At 36.8% G+C, this 24,036-nt stretch overlaps 1 protein-coding gene across 8 annotated transcripts in view; it reads left to right on the top strand.

The window, feature by feature from the left end:
• The window catches only part of TRPS1 (transcriptional repressor GATA binding 1), a 279,514-nt gene that overhangs the window by 47,164 nt on the left and 208,314 nt on the right, over positions 1–24,036 (top strand). For 4 of the 8 annotated variants that reach the window (XM_070802763.1, XM_070802762.1, XM_070802764.1 and 1 more), the window contains exon 2: positions 9,725–10,653. In XM_070802763.1, the coding sequence (XP_070658864.1) occupies positions 9,727–10,653 (927 nt within the window). In that variant the 5' untranslated portion in view covers positions 9,725–9,726. Of the gene's footprint in view, positions 1–3,108; positions 3,484–6,234; positions 6,394–9,724; positions 10,654–24,036 lie in introns of those variants that run through there. The other 4 variants (XM_070802758.1, XM_070802760.1, XM_070802759.1 and 1 more) reach the window with 3 other exon arrangements.

The raw sequence follows: 24,036 nt of genomic DNA on the forward strand, positions 1-24,036 counted from the left end.
CATACATATTTATATATATATACACACATTGCTATGAGTTGTATATGACATTTGTTAAATTTCATATTATGAAAAATATTATATTTAACACAGAAAGTGAAGGTTAACACAGAACTACATATAATATAAATTAATATTTTAAAATATGTGTGTATATGCGTGTGTGTGTATGTGTGCGTGCTCAGTTGCTTAGTCGTGTTCGACTCTTTTTGACCCCATGGACTGTAGCCCACCAGGCAAGAATGCTGGAATGGGTTGCCATTTCTCCTCCAGGGGATCTTCCTTACCCAGGGATTGAACCCATGTCTCCTGCCTTGGCAAATTCTTTACCACCTGCAATGCGAGTGACCTGGGTCTGATCCCTGGGTTGGGAAGATCCCCTGGAGAAGGAAAAGGCTACCTACTCCATATTCTGGCCTGGAGAATTCCATGGACTGTATAGTCCTTGGGGTCACAAAGAGTCAGACAGGACTGAGCGACTTTTGCTTTCATATATATAAAACCAGTATTAGCTCTCAATATCTTTCATGGCAATTGTTTTAATCTTGTATCTGGTTTTGTACTCTCAAAAAAAAAATGAAGAAAATCACAATGAAGAGTAGCCCTGGCTCTCCTCAACTAAAGAAAACCCCGTGCATAGCAATGAAGACCCAGCACAGCCAAAAACAAATGAATTTTAAAAAATGAGCCAAAACTTTGCCTAATACACTTGGTTAAGCAGTTATGTGAAGATGGTGAGCATTCTTATTGAATTGTCATGGCATGCATCCGTTAGATTCACCATATTGTACATGCATGTTAATTTACCAAATGGATTTGTAGTGACTGACACAGATTTCTTATGGGAGGACTGAGACAGCTGTTCGCCAGTTACAGAGCTGGATTGAGGTAATTGAGACTTTCTTTTCAATTGAATAACAGATTGGAAAACAGACAAAGCAACATTGTATATTAAAAGTAAACTACCTTTAATATACAAAGATGTATTTTGGCAAACGCTAGGAAGAAAGTCAAAGGCATTCCTACAGAGCACAGCACTCGTTATTTTTGTTATCAGTAGAAATCCAATTTACATACAAATGAAATGTCAATTTCTTTCATAACCGTCTAGATAAAGAGATGCATGCATACTTTTCCATGAGCTGTTCTTTTTGAACTGAAGTGCTATGTTTGGGTCTTTGCCCTTGGACCAGTTGAAACAGTCTCAGTTTAACAAAGAAGAAAGGATAAAGTTGAGCCTGGCTCAGGCAAACATGCAAAGTCAGATTGGCCTGTTTGAATCAACAGTTGTCATTGTAGATGCTTTTTAATTTTTTTTTTTCTTGGAGAGGAAAACAAAAGGAAGAATGACATATGTATGGGCAATGAATAGTAATGTTTCTTAATTTGTTTAGTGAAATTGTGATCTTATTCAAATCAGAGATTTTAATACATTTGCCTCTCACCTGTTATGAAGGGGAAAATAATGATCCTTTCTCTGATTTTCCATAATGTACACTTACTGTTTCAGTTTTCCCATTAATGAAGTAGGTGCATGCTTCATTTTTTCAGGTATATCCTACAGTTTCATTTAGACTTTTAAATGTCTAAAAATCTTTAAAGTCAAACTCCCCCCCACCCCCATTTTCTTTTTTGTAATTGTTTAATAGGAGTAAGTACTTACTGAAATTCTTTCTCTAAGATGTATATATATACATGGATACTCATTTTGGCAAATATGACATTATTACTTACTTAATCGACTATCTCCTTTTACCTAGACTAGTACATTTGAAATGAGATATTTAAAATATAGAGCACATAGCATGATGAAATAAAAGCCTAATAAAACGTATTTGGGCCAGCATCAGAACTCTTTGAAATCGGATATCTAAATAGTGTGCATTTTATCTCACTAAAGCTCCAGTTAGTTCTAGTGTCCAGATGACTATTAATGGGCTTTGTGCTCTGAAGCATATGCTAATAGAAGCGATCATTATGGATTAATTTGATGTGAATTAATAAGAGATTTATTTGATGGGAGTTGTTTGAAGGTGATGACATTTAAATCTCAAAAGGATTTAAGATGTCCAAAAATACCTTTAAAGATTCAGGAATAATCAATTCAGAGAGAGCAAATTAAATAGACATGGATAGCAAAGAACAGGATTTGACATTGGGTTTATGAAGTTTGAAGCAGTTTACAAAAAAAGTGACCTACCATTGAAGTAGAAACAGAAAACATTTAAACTCTAGCAATTCTTGGGTTTGCGATTGGATAAACAATGTCCTCTTGCGTTTTATAGTTCACTTAAGCGATCTGATTTTGATCTGTATATACGGAGTAGACAGGATTCAAGTTTTTTCCCTCTAAACCAATGAGCAAACACATATGTTCTTTAAAAAGTGAACTTTATATGTTGTTCATATGGAAGCTATCTAGTTTGCCAAGAGCCCAAAAGTCGACCTTCCTTTTATTTTGCTATCATTTGCTTAATTCTTTAAATTCTTTGTGGGGGACTTTTGATCAAAAGAAGCAGTTTGCTTTTCTTTTTTTCTTCTTTCCTTTTTATTTTTTTCTTTAATAAAAGCTATAAGAAATGTGTAGTTAATAACTCAATACTGTTGGGCTGTTGATACAAACAAGCCTGGAAGGAACATATATTAAGGAGAAGACTATCATATCTTTTCTTTTTGTGTTAAGCTTTGGTTTTAAATCCTTGAGAGTTTTATGATCTGGAAAAACAAGAAGAAGATGTCATCTGGTATTATATATTATGATGATAAGAACTGCTACTTAAAATTCAAATCATACTCAGCAGGATTAGAGATTGAGGTGAGATTACATCATCTTGCTTCTCTAATTTTCAGTTTTGTTCAGGTTTTGTATATATTATACACATATACTATATATACATATATATATAAACCAAATTTCATATTATTAGTGCGTGTTCATTACATAGTGTGAAGGATATTCATCAGTACTATTTTTTAACTTAAATGAACTTTTAAAAATACATACTTGGAAATTGATGCATGAAGCAGGGCACTCAAAACTGGTGCTCTGGGACAACTCAGAGAGATGGGGTGGGGAGGGAGGTGGGAGTGGGGCACCCATGGCTGATTCATGTCGACGTATGGCAAAAATCACAATAATTGTAATAAAAGTATTACAAAATTTAAAAAATGCATACTTGGAACTTGGAGAGTGACACTCCAAAATTACTTTTAATTCCCTTTCATTGCCTGTATGCATTTGCTGATTTCTTATAATAATTGTGCCTTACTTGATAGGTAGGTACTCATTTTAGGTTTTTTTTGAGCAAGAGAAGTTCCATATAATATTTTCTTTACTTTTTGAAAAACATCCTTCCTCTCTTAAACTGATAACAAATATTAAAAGTGAAGTCCTCTTGCTTTCTGTGTTCAGCTCATAGGTGATGCTGGATGTACAGTTGTTGAATGAATGAATGGAAGTTGGAGGAAATGGAGAAGTGAATGGTAGGTGTCAGTGATATTGATGCCACGCTTAGTTGTTGATGGCTTAGTGTTTTGTAGTCTTTCAAGGAAATTGAGTAAAGGGAAAACTAAAGTGCCTAAGCCGTTAGCCAGCATCATCCTAGAGTCTCAGAGGCAGAGTGCAGGTTAGAAATAATTTATTGTAATTCCCTCAATATACACATAAGTAGAGAGGTTCTGAGAAAGAAAGGGGCTTGCCCTTGATTACATCAGCAGGTGATTTGAATCAGGTTCAGAAACTGGCTGCATGTGCTCTTTGTACCGTTCCACCTTCTTAAAGAGGTTTTGATTCTTTACTGTGTTTAGGATCAAGTTGCCACAAAGAGCATAGAGGAGTTATCTCTTACCTTCAAGGAGTTTCTCTTCTAATGGAAATGAAACTTCACCCTCATCTGCATTGAATGGATGTGTGATCTCAGCTCTCTTTTTAAATTACTGTGATAGCTTATTCCTTTGATAGGATAATTATTTTGATTATCTACAACAGGGTTATTTTGAGCAAGTGTATTCCATAAATATATGTGTGTATATGGGCTTTCTTGATGGCTAAGTGTTAAAGAACCTGGTTGCCAATGCTGGAGACATAAGAGACATGGGTTCGATTCCTGGGTCAGGAAGATCCCCTGGAGCGGGGCATGGCAACCCACTCCAGTATTCTTGCCTGGAGAATCCCATGGACAGAGGACCCTGGTGGGCTACAGTCCATAGGGTCTCAAAGAGTCGGACATGACTGAAGTGACTTAGCATGCGCACATGTATACATGCATGTGTGTATACGTTTAGATATTCATATAGATGAAATAAAACTAAATAGTGGGCAGTTCAGAATATCTGGGTAATAATAGAAAACATATTCCTTTGGTTCTAAAGGTGCCATTTTGAGAACATAATTCACAGTTGTTTATAGAAAAAAATTTTTTTCCTTGTATATTTAAGCATTTTAATCAGTGAGATAAAGTAGTTACTAGAATTCTATTTTAAGCTCTAATGCTGATTATTTCCACTGCATAAACCTGTCCAAGTAATACTGCAACACAGAAATATTGTGGTACCCTATTGCTTTTTTATAGTAAACTCTTTCACTAAAAATGCAAAGAAAACTTTTAAGGTAGGAGGAAATAATAGAAATTGAGATTTTTTTGCAAATGGAATGTCATGTCTCAGTAATAAAAATTAATACAGATAGAGCATTTTTAGGGAGCTAAATTTATTTTGAACCTGCTTAACTGCCGTGGCACATAATAGTATTCATGTGTTAGTATAGGTGGCTGCTAAGTCACTTCAGTCATGTCCGACTCTGTGCAGCCCCATAGACAGCAGCCCACTAGGCTCCGCCATCCCTGGGATTCTCCAGGCAAGAATACTGGAGTGGGTTGCCATTTCCTTCTCCAAGTATAGGTGGAAAGTGATGTAAATATGGGAATGTTCACTATCACCCTCCGCATCCCTATCCAGTTCCCTGGTCAGTTTTTATCTCATAATTAAATAGAGGACTGAAGTTGTCACTTTTGAGCTTTGTAGTGCTCATTCAGATTCTTCAGCTTCTTTGTCCATTCACTTTTTATTCATATATTACCCTGTTGTCTAAATGACTGTCTATACTGGACCTACTTTGATTGGCATTTTGAAATTTTGTGGGAGTCAGTGTGAGGAATATTGTTGTGTAATAGAATGAAAAGTTTAAGAGTTGCCAAAACTGATGACTAAGGTACACTGATGTGATTATACATATATATATATATATATATATATATATATATATGGTTTCCTAGGTGGCGCCAGTGGTAAAAACCCACCTGCTAGTGCGAAAGCCTCAAGAGACACAGAGTCGATTCTTAGGTCGGGAAGGTCCCCTGGAAGAGGGCATGGCAACTCACTCCAATATTCTTACCTAGAGAATTCCATGGACAGAGGAGCCTGTTGAGCTCTAGTCCATAGGGTTGCAAAGAGTCTAGTACAGACTAAAGTGACTTAGCATTCACATGCGTGCATGCACACGCGAACACACACACACACACACACAGTATATCTGTTCAATTATATTATGACCCTACCTCAATACTTTCATTCAGACAATTTAAAAATGATGATATAAGGATGGTTAAATGCTGGTTCAGTCATAGCTTTACAATCTTATTTATCAAAATGAAAATATAACACAAAATAGATAAAAAGGTGACACATAACGTGTAACGTTTCTGTAACTCTTGGTAAGGTGTACTTAGATCTGATACAGAATTCCTTATGACATTGAAATAGTTCTCTTCTCAGCCTCATGGTATGTATACCCTGGTACTACGAATCTGGAGGAAACTGTAATGGGTACCACTCCCTGTCTTTAGCTGTGACTGTGCTGCATTGGCAGGTGTACTTTGTATCTTTTCCAGAGCAGATCCCCTCTGTAATTATTAAGATGTTTTATCCCCACCCCAGTATAGGTAAGTATTGTGGTTCTTAGGTTTCAGGGGGAGTTCGAGCTTAACTAATTTTGCCAACATCACAGTCAGCTGTGAAAATGACTTCTGTAATCTTTTATATCATGTTCCTCCTTCTCCTGCTGCTTTATTAAAACCCAGCGGAGGGAGAAAATCTTGCCCAAGCTTTGCTCCTGCTTTTATCAGGTATCTTTCAAGCAGCCTGTGGTGCTGGCATATTAATGTATTTTAGGTGTGATTCATTCAAATATGTTTACATCATTTAGGAAGGAAAATATTTTTTTGTTTTGTTTTGCAGATGTACAGATCAGCTCTCAAAATGTCTTCTGTGTCTTCTGAGCATCTTCTAAGACAATTGCATTAGCCCTCCTGCTAGTTGACTAATAGAATTAATAATTGTAAAAAGCACTCTAAAGCCACATGCCTTATGAAGTCAATGCTGGGTATGATTTTACAAGTATGTGATCTATTTTTTCAAGTGAAAATGTTAACTGGAAAAGTTCTTGGCACACAGTACAACGTCATGCAATCTGTTATTTGTCTTAGAGATAATAACTTGAGGGTGGGTCTAGTCTTATGGTATCTAACTTATGAGTTGCTAGGGGAGTTTCTTCCACTTAAAAGTATTGCAAATGTGCTTATATTTACATAATATGTCATTCTGAAAAATTATGGTGATATCATTCCAGTAAAAAATTATTTTTTCTGTAACTACTTCAAAGTGTAGTCAACTAAATTAACCATGATTTTTTTTTAAAGCAACTAAAAAGAACATGCCCCTTCCCTCCACAGCAAAAAAAAAACCAAAACAAAACTAAGTGACCTTTCTGATGCTTGTTTGAAGTTTTAGCAGTTTAACATTCTTTGCAATGTATATTATTAAGGGCTTTATTCAGTGACTCATATGAGTTGTAAAGGTTTGTTCTTGGGTGGAAGAAGGCACTGAAATTTGGAAGGATGATAATTTAAGCAAATCATATTGTCTCTTAATCAAGATAAATGCTTGTTGAATAGTTTTTTAACTATAACCAATTACTTTTCTTCATGATGATAATAAATCAGCAAGATCCATGTATTTTGGGGGAAAATACATTAATTTTTTCAATTATTAGCACATTGTTATCTGTTCATCTCTAATAAATGTTTATCTTAGTTCCATTGCTAGTAAGATCTCGCTGTTTTTCTCATCTCCTTGACCTTGGTATGTGGGCACAAACCATTTTGGGGCTTCCTTGGTGGCTCAGCGGTAAAGTATCTGCCTGCAGTGTAGCAAACATGGGTTCGATCCTTGGGTCTGGAAGATCCTCTGGAGAAGGAAGTGGCAAGCCACTCCAGCATTCTTGCCTGGGAAATCCCTTGGGCAGAGGAGCCTGGTGAACCACAGTCTGTGGGGTTGCAAAAGAGCTGGACATGATTTAGTGATTAAACAACAACAAAATAAACCATTTTCTTTTCATTTTAATGGAAGGATAATCTTAATGAATTGGATTATTTCATCCTCTTTTCTTCATGAATCCTGACTTTCATATAGATTTTTATCTTTTCCATATAGCTGTATTTATGTCATTTTTGGTGCATCACTGTTGGATTTTATTTATATGATGGAAGCAATGTTAAATCCAATGGAAAAACAAACAGGAAATTCTGGAGGGAAAGGCCTGATGCTGTACCCGATCATCACATTTTTGTATGTGGGAATGGCTGATACTCTGTAAATTCGGATTTCCTTTTCTGTAGGTCAAGTTAAAGCAGTATATTTTTTACTCAGACTCTTATATTTTAGGCCCTAGCGTCCCTTTAATTTCTCAAGCGTCCCTTTTATTCTTTTTTTTTTCTTTCCTTCTTAGTTGACTACCAGTGAAACTGCCTTCCAGTCTTCCATTCATTGGCACAAGTTCCCAAGCACTGTCTTTTCTGACAGAAAAATAGAAGTCTCCTAAAATGTCAACATCAACAAACGAGGCATTAAAATGCAAATGTTATAAGATAAATTATTTAACCAGTGTTCCATTTTTTTTTTTAACGATGGTTACATGGCTTAGTAACTTTAGGAGCTAGTGGTAGTGACACCAAGGTAAAGACCACACTCCATCCGCTATCCCCATGCCAGGCTGGCTTACATGGCTCATGACTATCACCTTCCCTTGAAACTGCAGCCTTTCATCCTATAAGTAGCTGTTTTCCTTTTGGTTGTTACTGTTCTATGTGAGAGAGTCTATGAATATTTGATGACTGATGTTTCTGGCATGTAAGAAAAGCAGTGTATTCTCTTAAGTACAGTTATACTGTTTGTGACGTTATTCAAGAAGGTGAATTTTTACCTTCTAACCAATTCCTTATTCTATCTAGTGCATTGTCTTGGTTCAGTGATTCCTATTATAAAAATTTTGCATAAGCGGCTTTTCACAAGCAAAGATTTACCCACATATCCAAAGCCAGTGTGGTTCTTCTGCACTTGTGAGAAATTATACGTGAGAACAACTGAAATGTGCTGTGGATTTGGATTCTCCAGTAGAGGACATTTTGGATAATCATGATGTAACTATCTGTCTTAAATCTGCCCTTGTGGTAGCGTCAGCTAGTAAAGAAGGCTTGGTTTATTGGTCAGTCTACAGGTGAATTTTTCTGAGAGACAGTTGGGGTGATGGCTTACAGAATTGTTTCAGTTGTTTGGTTGGAGAATTTAGGAACACAAGCCATGAACATCAGTTCTCCTCAAGGCTTTGTTGCTGCATTCTTCTATTGACAGGATACAGTTTGTTTCTTAGCTCCTTAGACATAACTCCTTAAGAGTTCTGACTCATTATACTCCCCACCGTTTTCTTCTGTGGACCCTGAAGGCACGGTTTTGCTAGCGTGTGAAGGTGTACCATAGGCAACTGCTAACAGTTTGCCAGAATGACAATGTCACATAGTTCAACTGAATATTTACTTTAGTCAATTTCCATTGAGTTCCTAATGGTGGGATGGGTATTGTTTCCACCACACTGTGCCTGGAAACCTTAAGTTAGGTTTCCATCATGCTGGATGGAGTACTAGCAAAGCCCAGCCTGGTCACTTTGATGTCTACCAGGTCCCCCTTCTTTCAGGCAAGCCCCCTCAAAAGGGGGCTTAACATAATTTATCGGTAGGGTAGAGATGAAACGTTTGTTATCCTCCTTTCCTAAAAGTAAAGAGGCATTTTTCACTTTGTTTGTAACATGCTCTTTCTGTCTTTCGACTCTGAGGATATTTTGGTTAAAACTATATTTATATCTTGGTTGTGCAGTGTGTAACAGTATCTAGTTTCACTTTATAGTTGTTTATATACACATATACATATCATATAAATAAACACAAAATATATATTCTGTAAACATAAACAACTATATATACTCTATAAACATAACGTGTACATATTACACATAGTATATAACATGGATAAATATAGATACATTTATCTATCAACTCTAACTGAAGAAAGAAACTGAGCAAAAAATGTAATTGGTAGGCAAGATTAACTTATAGGAAGGATAGAGCTAGTAATAATAGTTAATACCTTGATATTCATGAAATCATTTTAAAGTAATAAATGAGCCACCCTTTGTGACAAAAATAATTCTAAATGTAAATTGTTGGCTTCAGTTTCAGTTTTTTGCTATTTTTAAAACTGATTTTTTTTTCCTAGACAATTTTTTGTTCTGTGCCTTAAAAAGCCTTGAATAGAGTAAGGAAATTGTTCTCGATTAGATTACATGCCTGCAAATTTCAAATAACCCTGTATCTTCCTTTCCCTTGTGTTTTTACAGATATGGTCCGGAAAAAGAACCCCCCTCTGAGAAACATTGCTAGTGAAGGCGAGGGTCAGACCCTGGAGCCTGTCGGTACAGAAAGCAAGGGACCTGGAAAGAACAAAGAATTTTCTGCAGATCAGATGTCAGAAAATACGGATCAGAGTGATGCTACAGAACTAAATAATAAGGAGGAACATAGCTTGCATGTCCAGGATCCATCTTCTAGCAGCAAGAAGGACTTGAAAAGCTCAGTCCTGAGTGAGAAGGCTGGCTTTAATTATGAAAACTCCAGTAAGGGAGGAAACCTTCCCTCCTATTCACATGATGAGGTGACAGAGAGAAATATGTTGGCTTTCTCTTCTCCAGCTGCTGGGGGAGTCTGTGAGCCCTTGAAGTCTCCTCAAAGAGCAGAGGCAGATGACCCTCAAGATATGGCCTGCACCCCATCAGGGGACTCACTGGAGATGAAGGAAGATCAGAAGATGTCACCGAAGGCTACAGAGGAAACAGGGCAAGTGCAGAGTGGTCAAGCCAATTGTCAAGGCTCAAGCCCAGTTTCAGTGGCCTCAAAAAACCCACAAGTGCCTTCAGATGGGGGTGTCAGACTGAATAAATCGAAAACCGACGTACTGGTTAATGACAACCCAGACCCGGCACCTCTGTCTCCAGAGCTTCAGGACTTTAAATGCAATATCTGTGGATACGGTTACTATGGCAACGACCCCACAGATCTGATTAAGCACTTCCGAAAGTATCACTTAGGACTGCATAACCGCACCAGGCAGGATGCTGAGCTGGACAGCAAAATCTTGGCCCTTCATAATATGGTGCAGTTCAGCCATTCCAAAGACTTCCAGAAAGTCAACCGATCTGTGCTTTCTGGTGTGTTGCAGGACATCAGTTCCTCAAGGCCTGTTTTACTAAACGGGACCTATGATGTACAGGTTTGTGCTTTGTATTGTGATCTCTTTGTACAGAAAAAGTTGTCAGTAATGAAATGTGAAATCTTACATGCATGTTAAAGTCAAGCTCCCAGTATCGAAGGGGTAGCCTGCTTGATGAAGCAGAAGAGACAGACACATTTGTTTGATCCAAATGTGTGTTCAAGAGTTATCTTTAGCCTCTCATCATGGAAACTAATCCCAACATTTCTATTAGGCTGGGAGAAGTCTTTTCATGGAATTAGCTAGGCTTCATATTTCTGGACATATTTCATGGTAATTTGATGTTTTCAGAGTCTTCCAAAAATGGCACTAATCTTTATGGTTCAACATGATAGTAATTCATGCTTTGTTCTAGTTGGAGATTATAAAAATTGGCTATAGTCTTTCCTTCAGGGAGAGTCTTTCCTTCAAGGAGAGTCTTTCTTGTGTCTTGGATGAGGATTTGATTTTACGCTAAACTGGACCAGAACTGGCTCACACTGGTGAGTGCAGAGATGTACTACTTAAAAGCAACATAATTGCAAATGAAACTTTGGAAATAAAATTTTACATTGATTCAGAAAGAAGTCAATGTGATTGTAAGTACTAGGGATACCAGAATGACCTTGGTGAGGACCAGTAAAGCATTCCTTCTTGTATTTAAGGAAAATGGCAATTTATGAAAGCATTTAGTAGTAATTTAGATTTCTACTTTTATTAAAAATGGCATACCTTTTTGATCTGCCCTCTGTATTAGTTTATGGCATATGTGAGATGAAAAAAAAAATCCACCATTTGAAATAGAATGAAATGCAGAACGGACACTTAAGTAATGTATTCATTTCATTTTAGCAATTTTAGTATAGTTGACACTGATGATCAGCTTGAGAAAGTGTATTAGTTTCTGTTACAGTCTGTAGATTTTTATTGTATTATTAGGCCAGGGATTTCAAAACATATTAGGTTTAATATTAACCTTCTACAGGAGTGATTAGAAGAAGTACCGGAGAACTAATGAAATCGCATCACACTTTATTTGACCTCCTTAATCCCTGAAAATATCAGTTATTTTTATCAACTCAGTAGTTATAACACATTTGTTCTAGACCTCTCTTTTGACCTAGTGCCAATTAAGAAAGGCAGGATAACGGGTTATATATAACAGGTAGTGAATATATTTTGCAATGCTCTTAAGAGGGATCAGAAGAGAAATTTCCACGTCCTTTAAAAATGTCAGAATGGCAGTCTTATCACTTTAAGGGAGAAATAAAGAAGATATAAAAAATCCAGTTTCATCTTTGGAAAGCGCTCTTAAAAATTCCATCTTACTTTGTGAATTTCCACAAATAGAATGATTTCTGTGGCGTAGCAAATTAAGCCAACATAGTTATTATGCATGAAAGCTACATGCTTTGAACTGCTGTCTTATTAAAGATCATTTCACTGTCTTATGTCAGATACACTCTGCTGTCAAACTATGATTGGAAAGCAAATACGTGTCTTAGATAAAAGGGTTAGAAGTGAATAATGTTAGTATGTGAAATGGTGTTTTACAATTAGCGAGGAATATGATGTTAATACCTGGATTTCCGGTCAGAGTTTCAGTTTGTTCACTCTGGGGACAACTTCTAAGGAAAGCTGATCCTGGCTGTCAGGAAGGCTCTGAAACCAAGATTACTAAGGGCCTATAGTTTGGAAGAATTCAGATTTTTAAACACACTTCCATTTCCCCCAAACAGTTATTTGTTAGGTTCCTGGTTATTTATAGTAAAGTTTATGTTTGGGTAGAATGAGCTGGACACTTTTCCTGGGCAGTGATTTTAGAAATAAAACAGATGTGGGAGCTATCTGAGTTTGAACTAATAGAACTAGAAATAAAACAGCTGATCCTAGACTCTGCTGTCTCCTAAATCCTTGCGGCAGCGCCCAGTAAAGAAGACAGAAATGGTAGGAGATCACATGCAAGGAGATAATCTTGTTAAAATCATTTTTTTTTCCCCTCCCAAAGAGAAATAATAGGTTAAAAATAGGAGACAGCGATCTATGGAAAAAGTGGATGATCCTTTCAAAGAAATGATTGGAGAGAGAAACCAGCCTAATGAGAGTTAACTTTCTTCAGTTTGGGAAAAGGCCACTGAATGTATTTTAGGCCAAATGCTAATCTTGAATACTTCATACACACACCAGATGTTGATGTAGAAACATGTCTGAAGATAAATAACTTATTAATATTTTTATGCTGAAATAAATATCAGAGAGCTTCCCTATATGCACACATTGAATAAAAGCACATCTGAACTCCGCCCCCTACCCCTTTTCATCCACATATGTTTGTGTTGCTGAAATGCCATTTGAGAGGTTCTTTCCTTGGCACGTGAACTGTGTGGAGACTAAAAGCTGTAGGAAGTAAAATGCTGACTGTAGAATTTCTTTAATGCAGTTTTGTCAGAAATTGATACCAAATTAATGGCTTGTGTGTATTCTGATAGAAAGATGTTGGTAAATATGAGGATTACAGACAAATAGTCATTTCATTCCAGGGATTATTAACATCAATCTGTAATTTAAACCAGTTGAAGTAATAGATGAGCGATTCATTCATCTTTTTCAATTAACTTTTTTTTTTTTTTAACATTCAGGACAGTTGGTGGTTAATGAGAGATTTATGACATTTTAGGCCAAAAAAAAAGGAACAGAAGCCAAAAATAGAGGACTTAAGAACTCTGTGGCTTTGATCTATCTATATTTTGGTTTGACATGGATGGTTTTAAATAATTTGAACTGACCTGAGTGCAAGCATGATACATAGGGTTGGGGGAAAAAGATACAGTTGAAACAAATTTGAAGATTTCTAGTTTCAAGTTCAGATTATTTGACATCTCTTTGGCTTTAATAATTGAAGTTTGGACATGTTTGTAACTGACCATATCCACTTCTGTATAAACTTTATTATACATCATGAAGTCAAGGAATTACAGATTTGTAAAAAAAAAAAAAAAAAAGAATGTCAAATAAGAATGTCTTTTTCTCCTTCATAATCAAAAAATCTGCAGCCAGATAATGGACATCATTTCAAAGGTTCATCATAAAATCAGGACAGGCATTTCTGAACCTGTTGAATTCAGATCCCTCCTGCCCCCTGCCCCTCCCACACCGTGAGGTAGCATACCCAGCCCTGAAATCAGAAGAAAAATATTGATCTTTTCCAAGAAGAAACAAGGAAAGATATAATGGCTAGCTTAAGACTCATAGACTAGACCAGGATGTTATTTTCTCAATTTTTAAATTTCCCCTGCATGTTTTATCGACTACTATGCTTAAATTTTTAAAAATAATGGATGCAACATGATGGATGCAACCCTTTATGTGATTTTTGCTACCTGTGTTCAGCCTTTAAGGCTCACCAATAATAGGAGAAGAGATTGAGTTCTTCTAAAAGTAATTACAGCCTCTTTCTTTTTAATCTGCTTTATTATGCTTATATTTAAACCATTGCTGAGTGGAGGCCTGAGTTGTTAAACATGGACGTTGCTGTTTCATTGGGGCTTAATGTGCGGTGCATTAGGGTGTTTGCGTCATCTTTATGGGGGAGCTCTTAGCCCTCAGATCAGGTTATAAAAGTCAGAGTCTTGTCAAGTTGTGCTTCCCACGGGAAAGTGTTTAGGCTAGCTCAAGTTTATAAATGCTCATGATGTATATGTTGCCTTTGCATATTAGGAAACCTTCCCTGTTATTCTGCATTATTCAGGCCTCTAAGAAGGGAGCTACAGGATGCCAGCTATTAAATTCATTTTAACCCTGAATGAAATTTTTAAGGTTAGCAGAAGAATCTCAGTGACTGTCTAGTGTTTGAGCTAGGAGCACTATGTTTCTGTTTTATAAATATATTTTTAGCAGAGTTGCACAGTATGTCATGTTAGAAGCAAGAAGAACAGATTTTCAAGCTAGGAAGTCATCTTTTGTATTTGTATTTTCAACATATTTAACTCTATGAGCTTTATAAGATTCTTAACATGTTCCCATACACTCCTTTGAACAGGGGATTACAGTTTGGTCTGGGAAAAAAGAGAAAAATCCAGAGAACATTCATCTCATTTTGGTCGATTTTGACTTTTCTTGAATTTTAACCTCCAAATATTTATTTATTTGCCTTCTGTTTCCTTTGATCTGGAGCAAGAGGGAAGTTGTGGAGCTTAGGAGGTTCTCTTGCTTTGTTTTTCTGAGTTGAGGACAATTGCATTTAAAAAAAAAAAAAAACTGGTGAATGAGACTTGAGTCACTTCAGATTCTCTCTAGGGTACAGAGTGTTTGGTCTGTGAAGCCATACTTATTTTTCAGGACTTTGTCTGTTTAACAAGTAATAAAGTGTGCAAAATAAAACATATGCTCAACCTAAGGCCGTAAAAGCAAAGCAAAGTCCTGGCATTTACCAGGTTATTTTCATCATGAAGATAGCTGAGCTGGATAATGTAGCCACCCAGGTGGAATAGAATAGTTTGACCATTTTCACTAATCCTTTTACCTGCATGACGGTTAAATGTCCATTGGGCTTTGTTATAGGAGGGTCAGCCTGATAAATGTCAACCCTTCTTGGATTTTCAGTTTATTTGCTATCGTTTGGAGAACATGTATCACTTTCTTGAATATCTGTATTTCTCTCTAGGCAGAATGTTTAGAAGAAGGAATCGTGGCTATCTGTGCATTCAATCAAATTTAGCATTATTCAACTCTTAATAAAAATTTTATCCCCAAATGGCATGTTCTGCTAGCCATATCAAGTCAGCAGATTATTCAGTGTTTTTTTTTCTTGGGTCATTGTAATTACAGCATACACACAGCTGTTGGAGACACAGATACATATGGAGTGTACTAACCCCAGGAAAGTTGGGAGAAGGAGAGCGGTTCTCTTTCATTTTCTGATTTCCTTTATGGAGTTTGTTTCTGAGAATCATTAGCCCTTAGACCTCTTGAATTCTTCATGATAGGATTCTAAAGCTTAAAGTCAGTGTTAAGCATGTTCAGAATATCGAAGAAGACCTTGTTTAATTTTAATTGAAAATCAAATGTAAAATTTATTTTTCTGTATTACTTTAAATTTGACCAATCCTTCTTTTATTTTTTTAGCTTATATAATCAAAACTACATGTATGCCCTGTTTTTTCCCCCAATTTTGGATTCAGTCCTAATAATAGCTAGCATTTATTAAGGGTTTCTTACATGTGCATATAGACCTAAGCTCTGTACATGTATTAAATAGCTCATCTTCATAAAAACCCTTGAAGTTGACACTACCATTATGTCCGTTTTAGAAAAGGAGGGAGTAAGCATAGAGGAGAGTAACCTGCCCAGGTTCACAGAGTTGCGGAAGTGGGTCAGTGAGATGTAAACCAGGGTAAGTAGGCTACAGAAAACTATCTTGACAACCACTAAGATATAAGGCCTTCTCAACTGTAAGACTGAGTTTACTCCAACCAGAAAAGCAAACAGGCCAAGGGAGGAGATACAAGATGGTACACGAGGGCTGTTTGATACATATTCTCTGAGTCACATTGAATTTGGGGACTTCATCGATTTTGCGGGACTCTGAATTTGGGGACTTTGTGATGGTCTCTTATCCAGTCTCTGTAGTGTGACGCTGCTTTAATTTGAACTTACTAGCTTATAGTTGAAATCATTGAAAAGATAATGAGTTTTGCTGATATGTCTTTTTTCAGTTACTTTTTTCACTGGTACTTTGGCTACAGAAAATACTTCTGATAGAGTGCGTAAGGGCCAAATTTTGATTTCATCAATTAAGGATGCGGTCTTTTATCCCCATATTTTAGGGATACTTTGTCCATGTATTTGATTTACTTCATATTCCCCTTGTTTGAAGGACTTATTTTTAGGAATTTATGAGTTAATAGTTGGTCTCAGAGTTGTATTCCCCTCTTCTGGTTATGAGGCACAATTTAGGTTGGTTTTTCTATGAAGATTCAATGTTAAGGAGATGGATCCAGTTTCCATGTTTTTAAAGTTGTGTAATTAGGTTTTATTCTTTGCCTACAAGTAAGTATAGGAATGGGTGTGGAGGCAGAGAATGCCCTTAGCATGTCTAATTCGTGTCATTCCCCATCATGTGGTCAGAGCTGTGTGAAGTGTCTGGATCCTAAAAGCAAAGTAAGTTGGGGCTACTGTGAGGAACTTAGGAATTCTACTTCTCCAGCATTGCTCCTTTAATATTTAGATGACCTGTTGATTTCAAAGAGCACATGCATTCTTTCATGTGTTCAGTAACATATTGGGAATCTTACAATAAACAGTAGCTTATTCTAAGACCTGTTCTTCCAGCTGACGGACAGGTCAGGTCAGTTCAGTTCAGTTCAGTTGCTCAGTCATGTCCGACTCTGCGACCCCATGAATCACAGCACGCCAGGCCTCCCTGTCCATCACCAACTCCCAGAGTTCACTCAAACTCATGCCCATCGAGTCGGTGATGCCATCCAGCCATCTCATCCTCTGTCGTTCCCTTCTCCTCCCGCCCCCAATCCCTCCCAGCATCAGAGTCTTTTCCAATAGGTCCACCTCAATATTCCATCTGGCATCTCAAAGTCAACACGTGTAGAAGTAAAGTTGTTAGCTGCTTTCCTGAAACAACTTTGTGTTCCTCTCCTTTTTTTCTAGGTTCCTATTTTCAAGTCAGGCTGGAAATGTCAGTTGTCTTGGGTGTCTTCCTGATTTGTATCTCTCCAAACAATGGAACGATTTGTCCTGTCTCTCTTCTTTATTCCTTCCCCGGCTCCACCCTTAATGTTTTCTTAGCACATTCTTAATGGTTTCTCTGCTTATTTTCTTTCTCTTTCTGTTTCCTTCTGTTCTTTTCCCTTCTCAACTCCTACCTCCTTCTCTCCTCTCCTTTTCCTGTTTCTTTCTGTTCTTTTTCCTCTTTCCCTCCTCTTTCACTGTCCTTGCTTTCCTCCATCTCTTCTCATACCCTTCCCTCTCCCCTCCCTCCCTTCCTTCCTTTCTTTAATCTTTAAAAATTCCACTTATCAGTCTTCCTGTGTTTTGTAGAGTCTAAAAAACTAGATTATTTAAATTATACTTGCATAATTAAATTTTCCATAAATTTTTATTAAACATTATTTTAAGTATGCTTGTATAATTCAATGTAGACTCTCCATCAAGACATTACTTTTCCAAATTCTCTCACCCCCCAAATTCCTCCATGTTTCCTGGGAGCAGCCTGCACTGTATCATCCTCGTTTATGTTTTACTCATTTTGTTTCCTGCACCTGAAAAGCCTCTCTGAGATCACCACCTTTGAGTCTCACCCCAAATGCCAACTCATCTGTCCACAGCTCAGTTGTCACCTCCTTTCAGAAACCTTTGCAGACCAGTCAGGGTAAGTTAGGTGCTTTTCCTCTGTGTGATCATGGAACGTGGTACATCTCTTAGCAGAAGTACATATTCCACTGTTGTCATTTATTTAGCTGGGAATTTTCTGCACTGAAATGCAGACTGTTGGGAGTTTGTCATTTCTTTGAGTCTTTTCAGTGCTTGGCATGTAGGAGGCATGCCACGAGTCACCATTCCCTGAAGGAAGGATGTTCCACAGTGATTCAGCTCTCATTTCCCATTAAGACCCTCTTTAGAACAAACACGCAATTAATATTTATCTCCATTCTGAGCCAGCAGTGATGGCAAATCAGATGCAAGAGAGGAGTGTTATGGATAATGGACTCAGCCTTATCATCCACTTACACTGCATTTTCAGTTTTCTTTTGCATATTTTCTCCTAAGAGATTATCTTCTAAATTAGTGAGACTGACTTTAAGGTTTACTGGTTTTCTCTCTCTCCAAATACCAAATAACCATAGAAAATTAAATTGATGTTATCCTGAGTAAAATGAGAAAACCAGTTTGAGATAGACTGTTTATTACTGTAATCCAAAAAGTTTATTATAAAAATGTAGGTAATTAAGAATGGGCCGTATTTTACCCTTATATTTGCCCCTTCTACCAATTTAAGTTATGGATCCACTCCCCCCCACCTCCCCTGCCCAAATAGTTGGCTTTGGTAAATCCAAATGACAAGGTTGTTTATGGGATTTATTCTGGCTACATATATATATATATATATATATATATATATATATACACATATATATGTGATATATGATAACACAAGACTGAGCTGATTGCCATTTAATTATGTTTGTTTTTGAAATTTTAAATATTTAATTTCCATCAAAGATACATCATTGAAGAACTCTAAATTCTGCAGTGTTTTTTTGAAGCACTGTGCAATACAGAAACACCCCCAATGCAGATTAGCACTTTGATCCTGAATTTAGTTATTTTCAGCCACGATGGGCCCTGACACATTTCTTCACATTATTTGTGAGTTTAGTATTTGAACAGTGATTTTTTAACAACTTAACTTTTTATTGTCAAGAATTTGCTTTTTTGATGATCAACCAGTAACCTCAAGTCCTTTTAAATTAGTACCCTCCTAATTGTTTCTGTTGCTATCAATTACAGTACTTGAAAATGAACCACATCTGAGGAAGAGTTTGTATTTAGTTCAAACAACTCTTTTTGTTCCATTGAAAATAAGTACATTTACTAAAGTGTCATTTTAAGAGTTTCGAGGCTTTAAAAGATCCTTCCTTTTCACATATTCTTTTAGATACGATTCTTACTAGTTTTTGTTCCATATTATTAGAAGGAAAAAACTAAATTGAGGTTAAAGACCTTGAAAAAGAGCCAACCTTTTATATTTTTAACTTCTGTAGTGAAAGTTTTGTGAAAAGCCATATGCAGATAAATTATAAATGAAAGATGTAGAACGAACTACATGGAAGGAAGAGTTTTTAGAACTGAGGTTAAAATAGAATAAAAAGGTGTCATAGTCCTCCATCAGTAAAAAACAGCTTATAATAAAATCTGTTCCTTTTCATCCCCTAACAGGTATCTTGGGTGTTTCTGTATAACTCTGATTCACAAGTGAATGACTCTGTAATCTGTTTGTTTTGGGGTGAAAGATGCAGTTTGTCTCATTGTTTGAAGAAGCCCATTTGTCACGTTGAGTTAATGACAATAAGGCTGTGAATTACTATAGCCCCCATATCCCAAGTAGGTGGGAGATTTCATGTCTCCAGTAACTAGTTCATTCATTCAACCAAAGTGTATCGTGCTCCTGCTTACTTCCAAAGATGAATGAGATACCATTCATTCGGTCCGGTCCAAAAAGGAATGTAAATGAAAGCATTAGCTTAGTAACAACAGAATTGAGCTTTTCTGTTTACAGTTAAGAATACTAGCAGTGACAAGTATTTGAGTTTGACTTTACTACTTCCCCCTCTGTTTAGTCTTTTCAAGTGGCCAGAGAAATTCATGAGATAGTTCATTTTATTAAATAATAGTTTCATTCATGTGAATAGTACTATAGAGTGTGCTGTCTGACATGGTATTCACCAACTACATGTGGCTATTTAAATTTCAGTTAATTAAATTTATGAAAAAGTCATTAAAACATAAAAAAAAATCAGTTCTTCATTTGCACTAGCTTTGTTTCAAGTGCTTAATAACCACATGTGGCTAGAGCCTGCCGTGTTCAACAGGATAGACAATTACAGAACATTCCCATCAGCTCAAAGAATTCTAGACCGATCTAGACTTTGCAAATAACTTTCAAGTGCATTCTATCACTTGATCCTCATAATAATCCTAAAAAGTGGCAAGGAGTACAGTATTCTTTATACTCTTAAAGATGAGGAAACTGAGATTCCAGAAAGTTAAATAATGTGTCTTTTCACAGAATTTGACTTGAGACTTCCCTTGAGAGCAAACAAATGCAAGTAAAGATAAACACAAATGAATACAATATTTTCTCCATAAATTTTTATCATAAAATATAAGTATTTTTTTTTAAAGAGCTTTTACTTTAAGTAATTAATTAATTAATTTAGTTTTGGCTACGCTGAGCCTTTGTTGCTGCACTGGCTTTTCTCTATTTGCAGTGAGCAGGAGTACTCTAGTTGTGCTCACGCTTCTCATCGCAGTGATGTCTCCTGTTTCTGGGCAGGGTCTCTAGGGCATACAGGCTTCAGCAGTGGCGCCCAGGCTTAGTTGCACCAAGGTATGTGGGAGCTTCCCAGATCAGGGATCACACCTGTGTCTCCTGAGTTGGCCAGCAGATTCTTTTCCACTGAGCCTCCAGGGAAGCCCTCAATATACGTAATTTAAAAACAGAGGTGTGGTCTAGTTTGTTTACTTCTGTAACCTGATGTCTATTACAGAGATTAGGTGTCAGTTTTGGCCCAAACAGAATTTGCAGGTTAAAAGGAATTTTTAAATATGGATATCTGTATCTAAGGCATTGCCAGATTAATGGATTTTTATTAGAGTTCTGTTAGCAAAATAAGAAACATTGAAGTTTATACTCTTTATTCTGCTGTGATCTCTTTTTAGTATAGTCATAGCTAGTGAATAAGTTTTTTTCTATCACAATGGCTGGGTTCAACCGCTTGGAAAGTTGCAAATAATTCTCTGAAAGTGTAGGTGCTGTTTCCTGGCAATAAGATTAAATAAACTTTTGCTGCAAAACATTGATTTTGCATTAACTGTTCTTGCTGTGTATTTGGGTTTAATCTAGAAAAGAATTGTTTTAAGTCAACATTTGTGAGTCATGAAATTAAATGGACATGGTCGATAGTCTTAAGTATGGTGTCCTAAAATTAGAAATTGTATTTTACTAAATGATATACGTCAGTCATATTTTGCCACATCTGTTATAATGTATAAAAATGGCCACAAATGTAGCCTTAAAACCTTCTTTTTGAAAGAGAAAAGAGATAGAACACTGAGTAATTATGTTTACTAAAGTTGACTTTTATAATGTATAGGATATATAATTCCAATAGTGTATTAACTTTTAATAATATGTAATACTAATGTGATTAAATGCTGTTTACCAGGAAGGCAAATAGATAATCCATATATGTCAGTATTGTTCTTTTCATTAAATGAGATCCTTCTGTTATTGCTTGTTTGAAGGACAGTGAATAATATGAAGGCAGTTTTTAGCATAAAGCATATAACCATTAAAAGCGTCCTAAATAATGGAGTTCGCTCAGTAGCTCAGTGCATATAGAATCCACCTGCCATGCAGGGGACACAGGTTTGATCCCTGGATTGGGACGATCCCCTGGAGTAGGGCATGGCAACCCATTTCAGTATTTTTGCCTGGAGAATCCCCTGGACAGAGGAGCCTGGCGGGCTATAGTCCATAGGGTCACAAAGAGTCTGACCCGACTGAAACGACAGAGCATAGCTGCACGCTGTTTAGACACATAGACACTACCAACTCAAAACATTTAATACAGTTTTCACAGTAGTTTAATTAATTCCAGACCAAAAAGTTTAACTGGCAGTTTTTGGTATGAAATGTCCTGTGACCGGATAGTAGTCTTTCTTAGCATGGATTTTCTGACTCTTAAAGTTGATGTCAACTACTGAAAGAGATATTTTGATGCTTCATAGTCATTTTAATTCATTTCAAAATCTTCACTTTTGGGGCTTTCTTAACACTGTATGAGCTCTTCGCTCAGCCCTTGCAGTGTGGACATGAAACATGAGGCTTGAAGATTGCAAAATCAAAGAAACAGTGATGATGTGTCGTGGTTTCTCAGGAATCCTTATTCTACAAGCGATAGTTCAAAACATTTTCTGCTAGGGCAACTCGGTAACTCTGAGAAACATGGTAGCTCAGAGAAGCATATTTCTGTCTTTAGAGCTTGTACACTGGCTTTCTTTGCCTACATTAGAGAAGATGGGAATAATTCTGAATTTGTGCCTTTTGATTCAAGTTGAAGTTCCTGAACCAAGTACCTGAGTAGGCGGCATGCCATTGAAAGGTTTCATTTTGTTTTTGAAAGCAAGGTTCTTCTCATTTCTAGTGAATTAGAAAATGGAGGAATTTTACAGTGTTATGCATTACATTTCACTGCAAGTTTTATTTGCTTTGATTTCTAAAATGCCAGTTAGAGTGGTGATTAGACTTATCTTGTGTGGTCTGACCTCGATATCTTTTACACCAGTGATTAATTGTCAGATTGTTGCCTGGGAGGGTGCCCCCAGTCTTGCCCTTCTGATTAGATGATGCTGTGCTGTCAACAGACTGCAATCTGGGGGTTTGCCATGGTAAATTTAGACATTGTCTAAAGTGAAACATTGTCATCTTCGATGAAGGACTGTGGGAGTCCTTTGTAATTTATTATCTTAATGTACAGTAAATGTTGAGCCCTTGGTGTGTTCATGCACATTTTCTCAAACTGTAATATTGGAAGTAAGTTTAAAGGTTGCCCCCAGGGAGGAAGCTGTTGACCAGAGAGGTTAAGTCTTTCTATCCAGGTCACATCCCTCTTTAAGTGGCGAATGGACTTCTGTCTTGGTCCTGTACAGTAGTGTACAGCCATGTCTCTCAGTGCGCTAAAGGAATATTATTTGCATGTTAAGTAGAGTCTTTTAAATGATTTTGAGATGCTTGAGACTTTTTCTCATGGAGTGAATTGGATATGAGCAGTGATCACACATGTCATTTTTGAGCAGCTGTGAAAGAAGGAAGAACACAATTATGCCACGTGCTTAATCTGTTACATCTGGTTGCTGGAAAATTTTTAAAAATTCCCCTGATTGTTAAAAAAGGAAATTTCTCCCCCTTTGGACCAGTTCTGTCAAAACTCTTTCAAACCATGAATTTTGACTGCTGGGTGCTGGCACTCAGTTGAGCTGCCTGATGTGGTGTACCCAGAGAAGAGTTTTATATAAAATGCCCTTTGAAGGCTGTGGTTGCCCTAGCACATATACAATTTTTTAATTTTGGATAGGAAACCAAGCTGTTGTGATTTTTATGGTGGAATTATTTTATTTTAGTCCTTGACTATCCCCACGACCAGCTCATCAGAGCAACTGAGTCTTTGCTATGAGACAGAGCCTTCATCAAACAAGGCTCATGAAGCTTTTCTTCATTTTATTTGTTCTAGATTGGGAAACATTTTATTAAATTCCTTACCTTAGTCCTCCTTCACCAAGATTTCAAGCCCAGAGATTTCATTTTACTTTCAGTCTAACTGCGTACTTGGGCTTTAACCATGAACCGTTTTGTGTGGTCATTTACCACTTTTATTTTACCCGAAAGATAGACTTCATCTTTGCAGCCTCATTGCCGTAGGAACTGAACAGAGGATTTCCTCGGAGGGTGCCTGCATTGAGTAATCTCTGAGCAATTGCCTCTGGTTTTGACAGCAACCCTTAGCTTTGTGACAAGAAATCCCGTGATTTGGATGCTTCTGCAGGATTTGAAGGAGGCAGTCTTCAAACCTTTAATTGAAAGTCATCTTCTTAGTCTTTTGTTTAAAA

The sequence above is a fragment of the Bos indicus genome, chromosome 14 (genome assembly GCF_029378745.1).
Source record: "Bos indicus isolate NIAB-ARS_2022 breed Sahiwal x Tharparkar chromosome 14, NIAB-ARS_B.indTharparkar_mat_pri_1.0, whole genome shotgun sequence".
Classification (NCBI taxonomy): Eukaryota; Metazoa; Chordata; class Mammalia; order Artiodactyla; family Bovidae; genus Bos; species Bos indicus.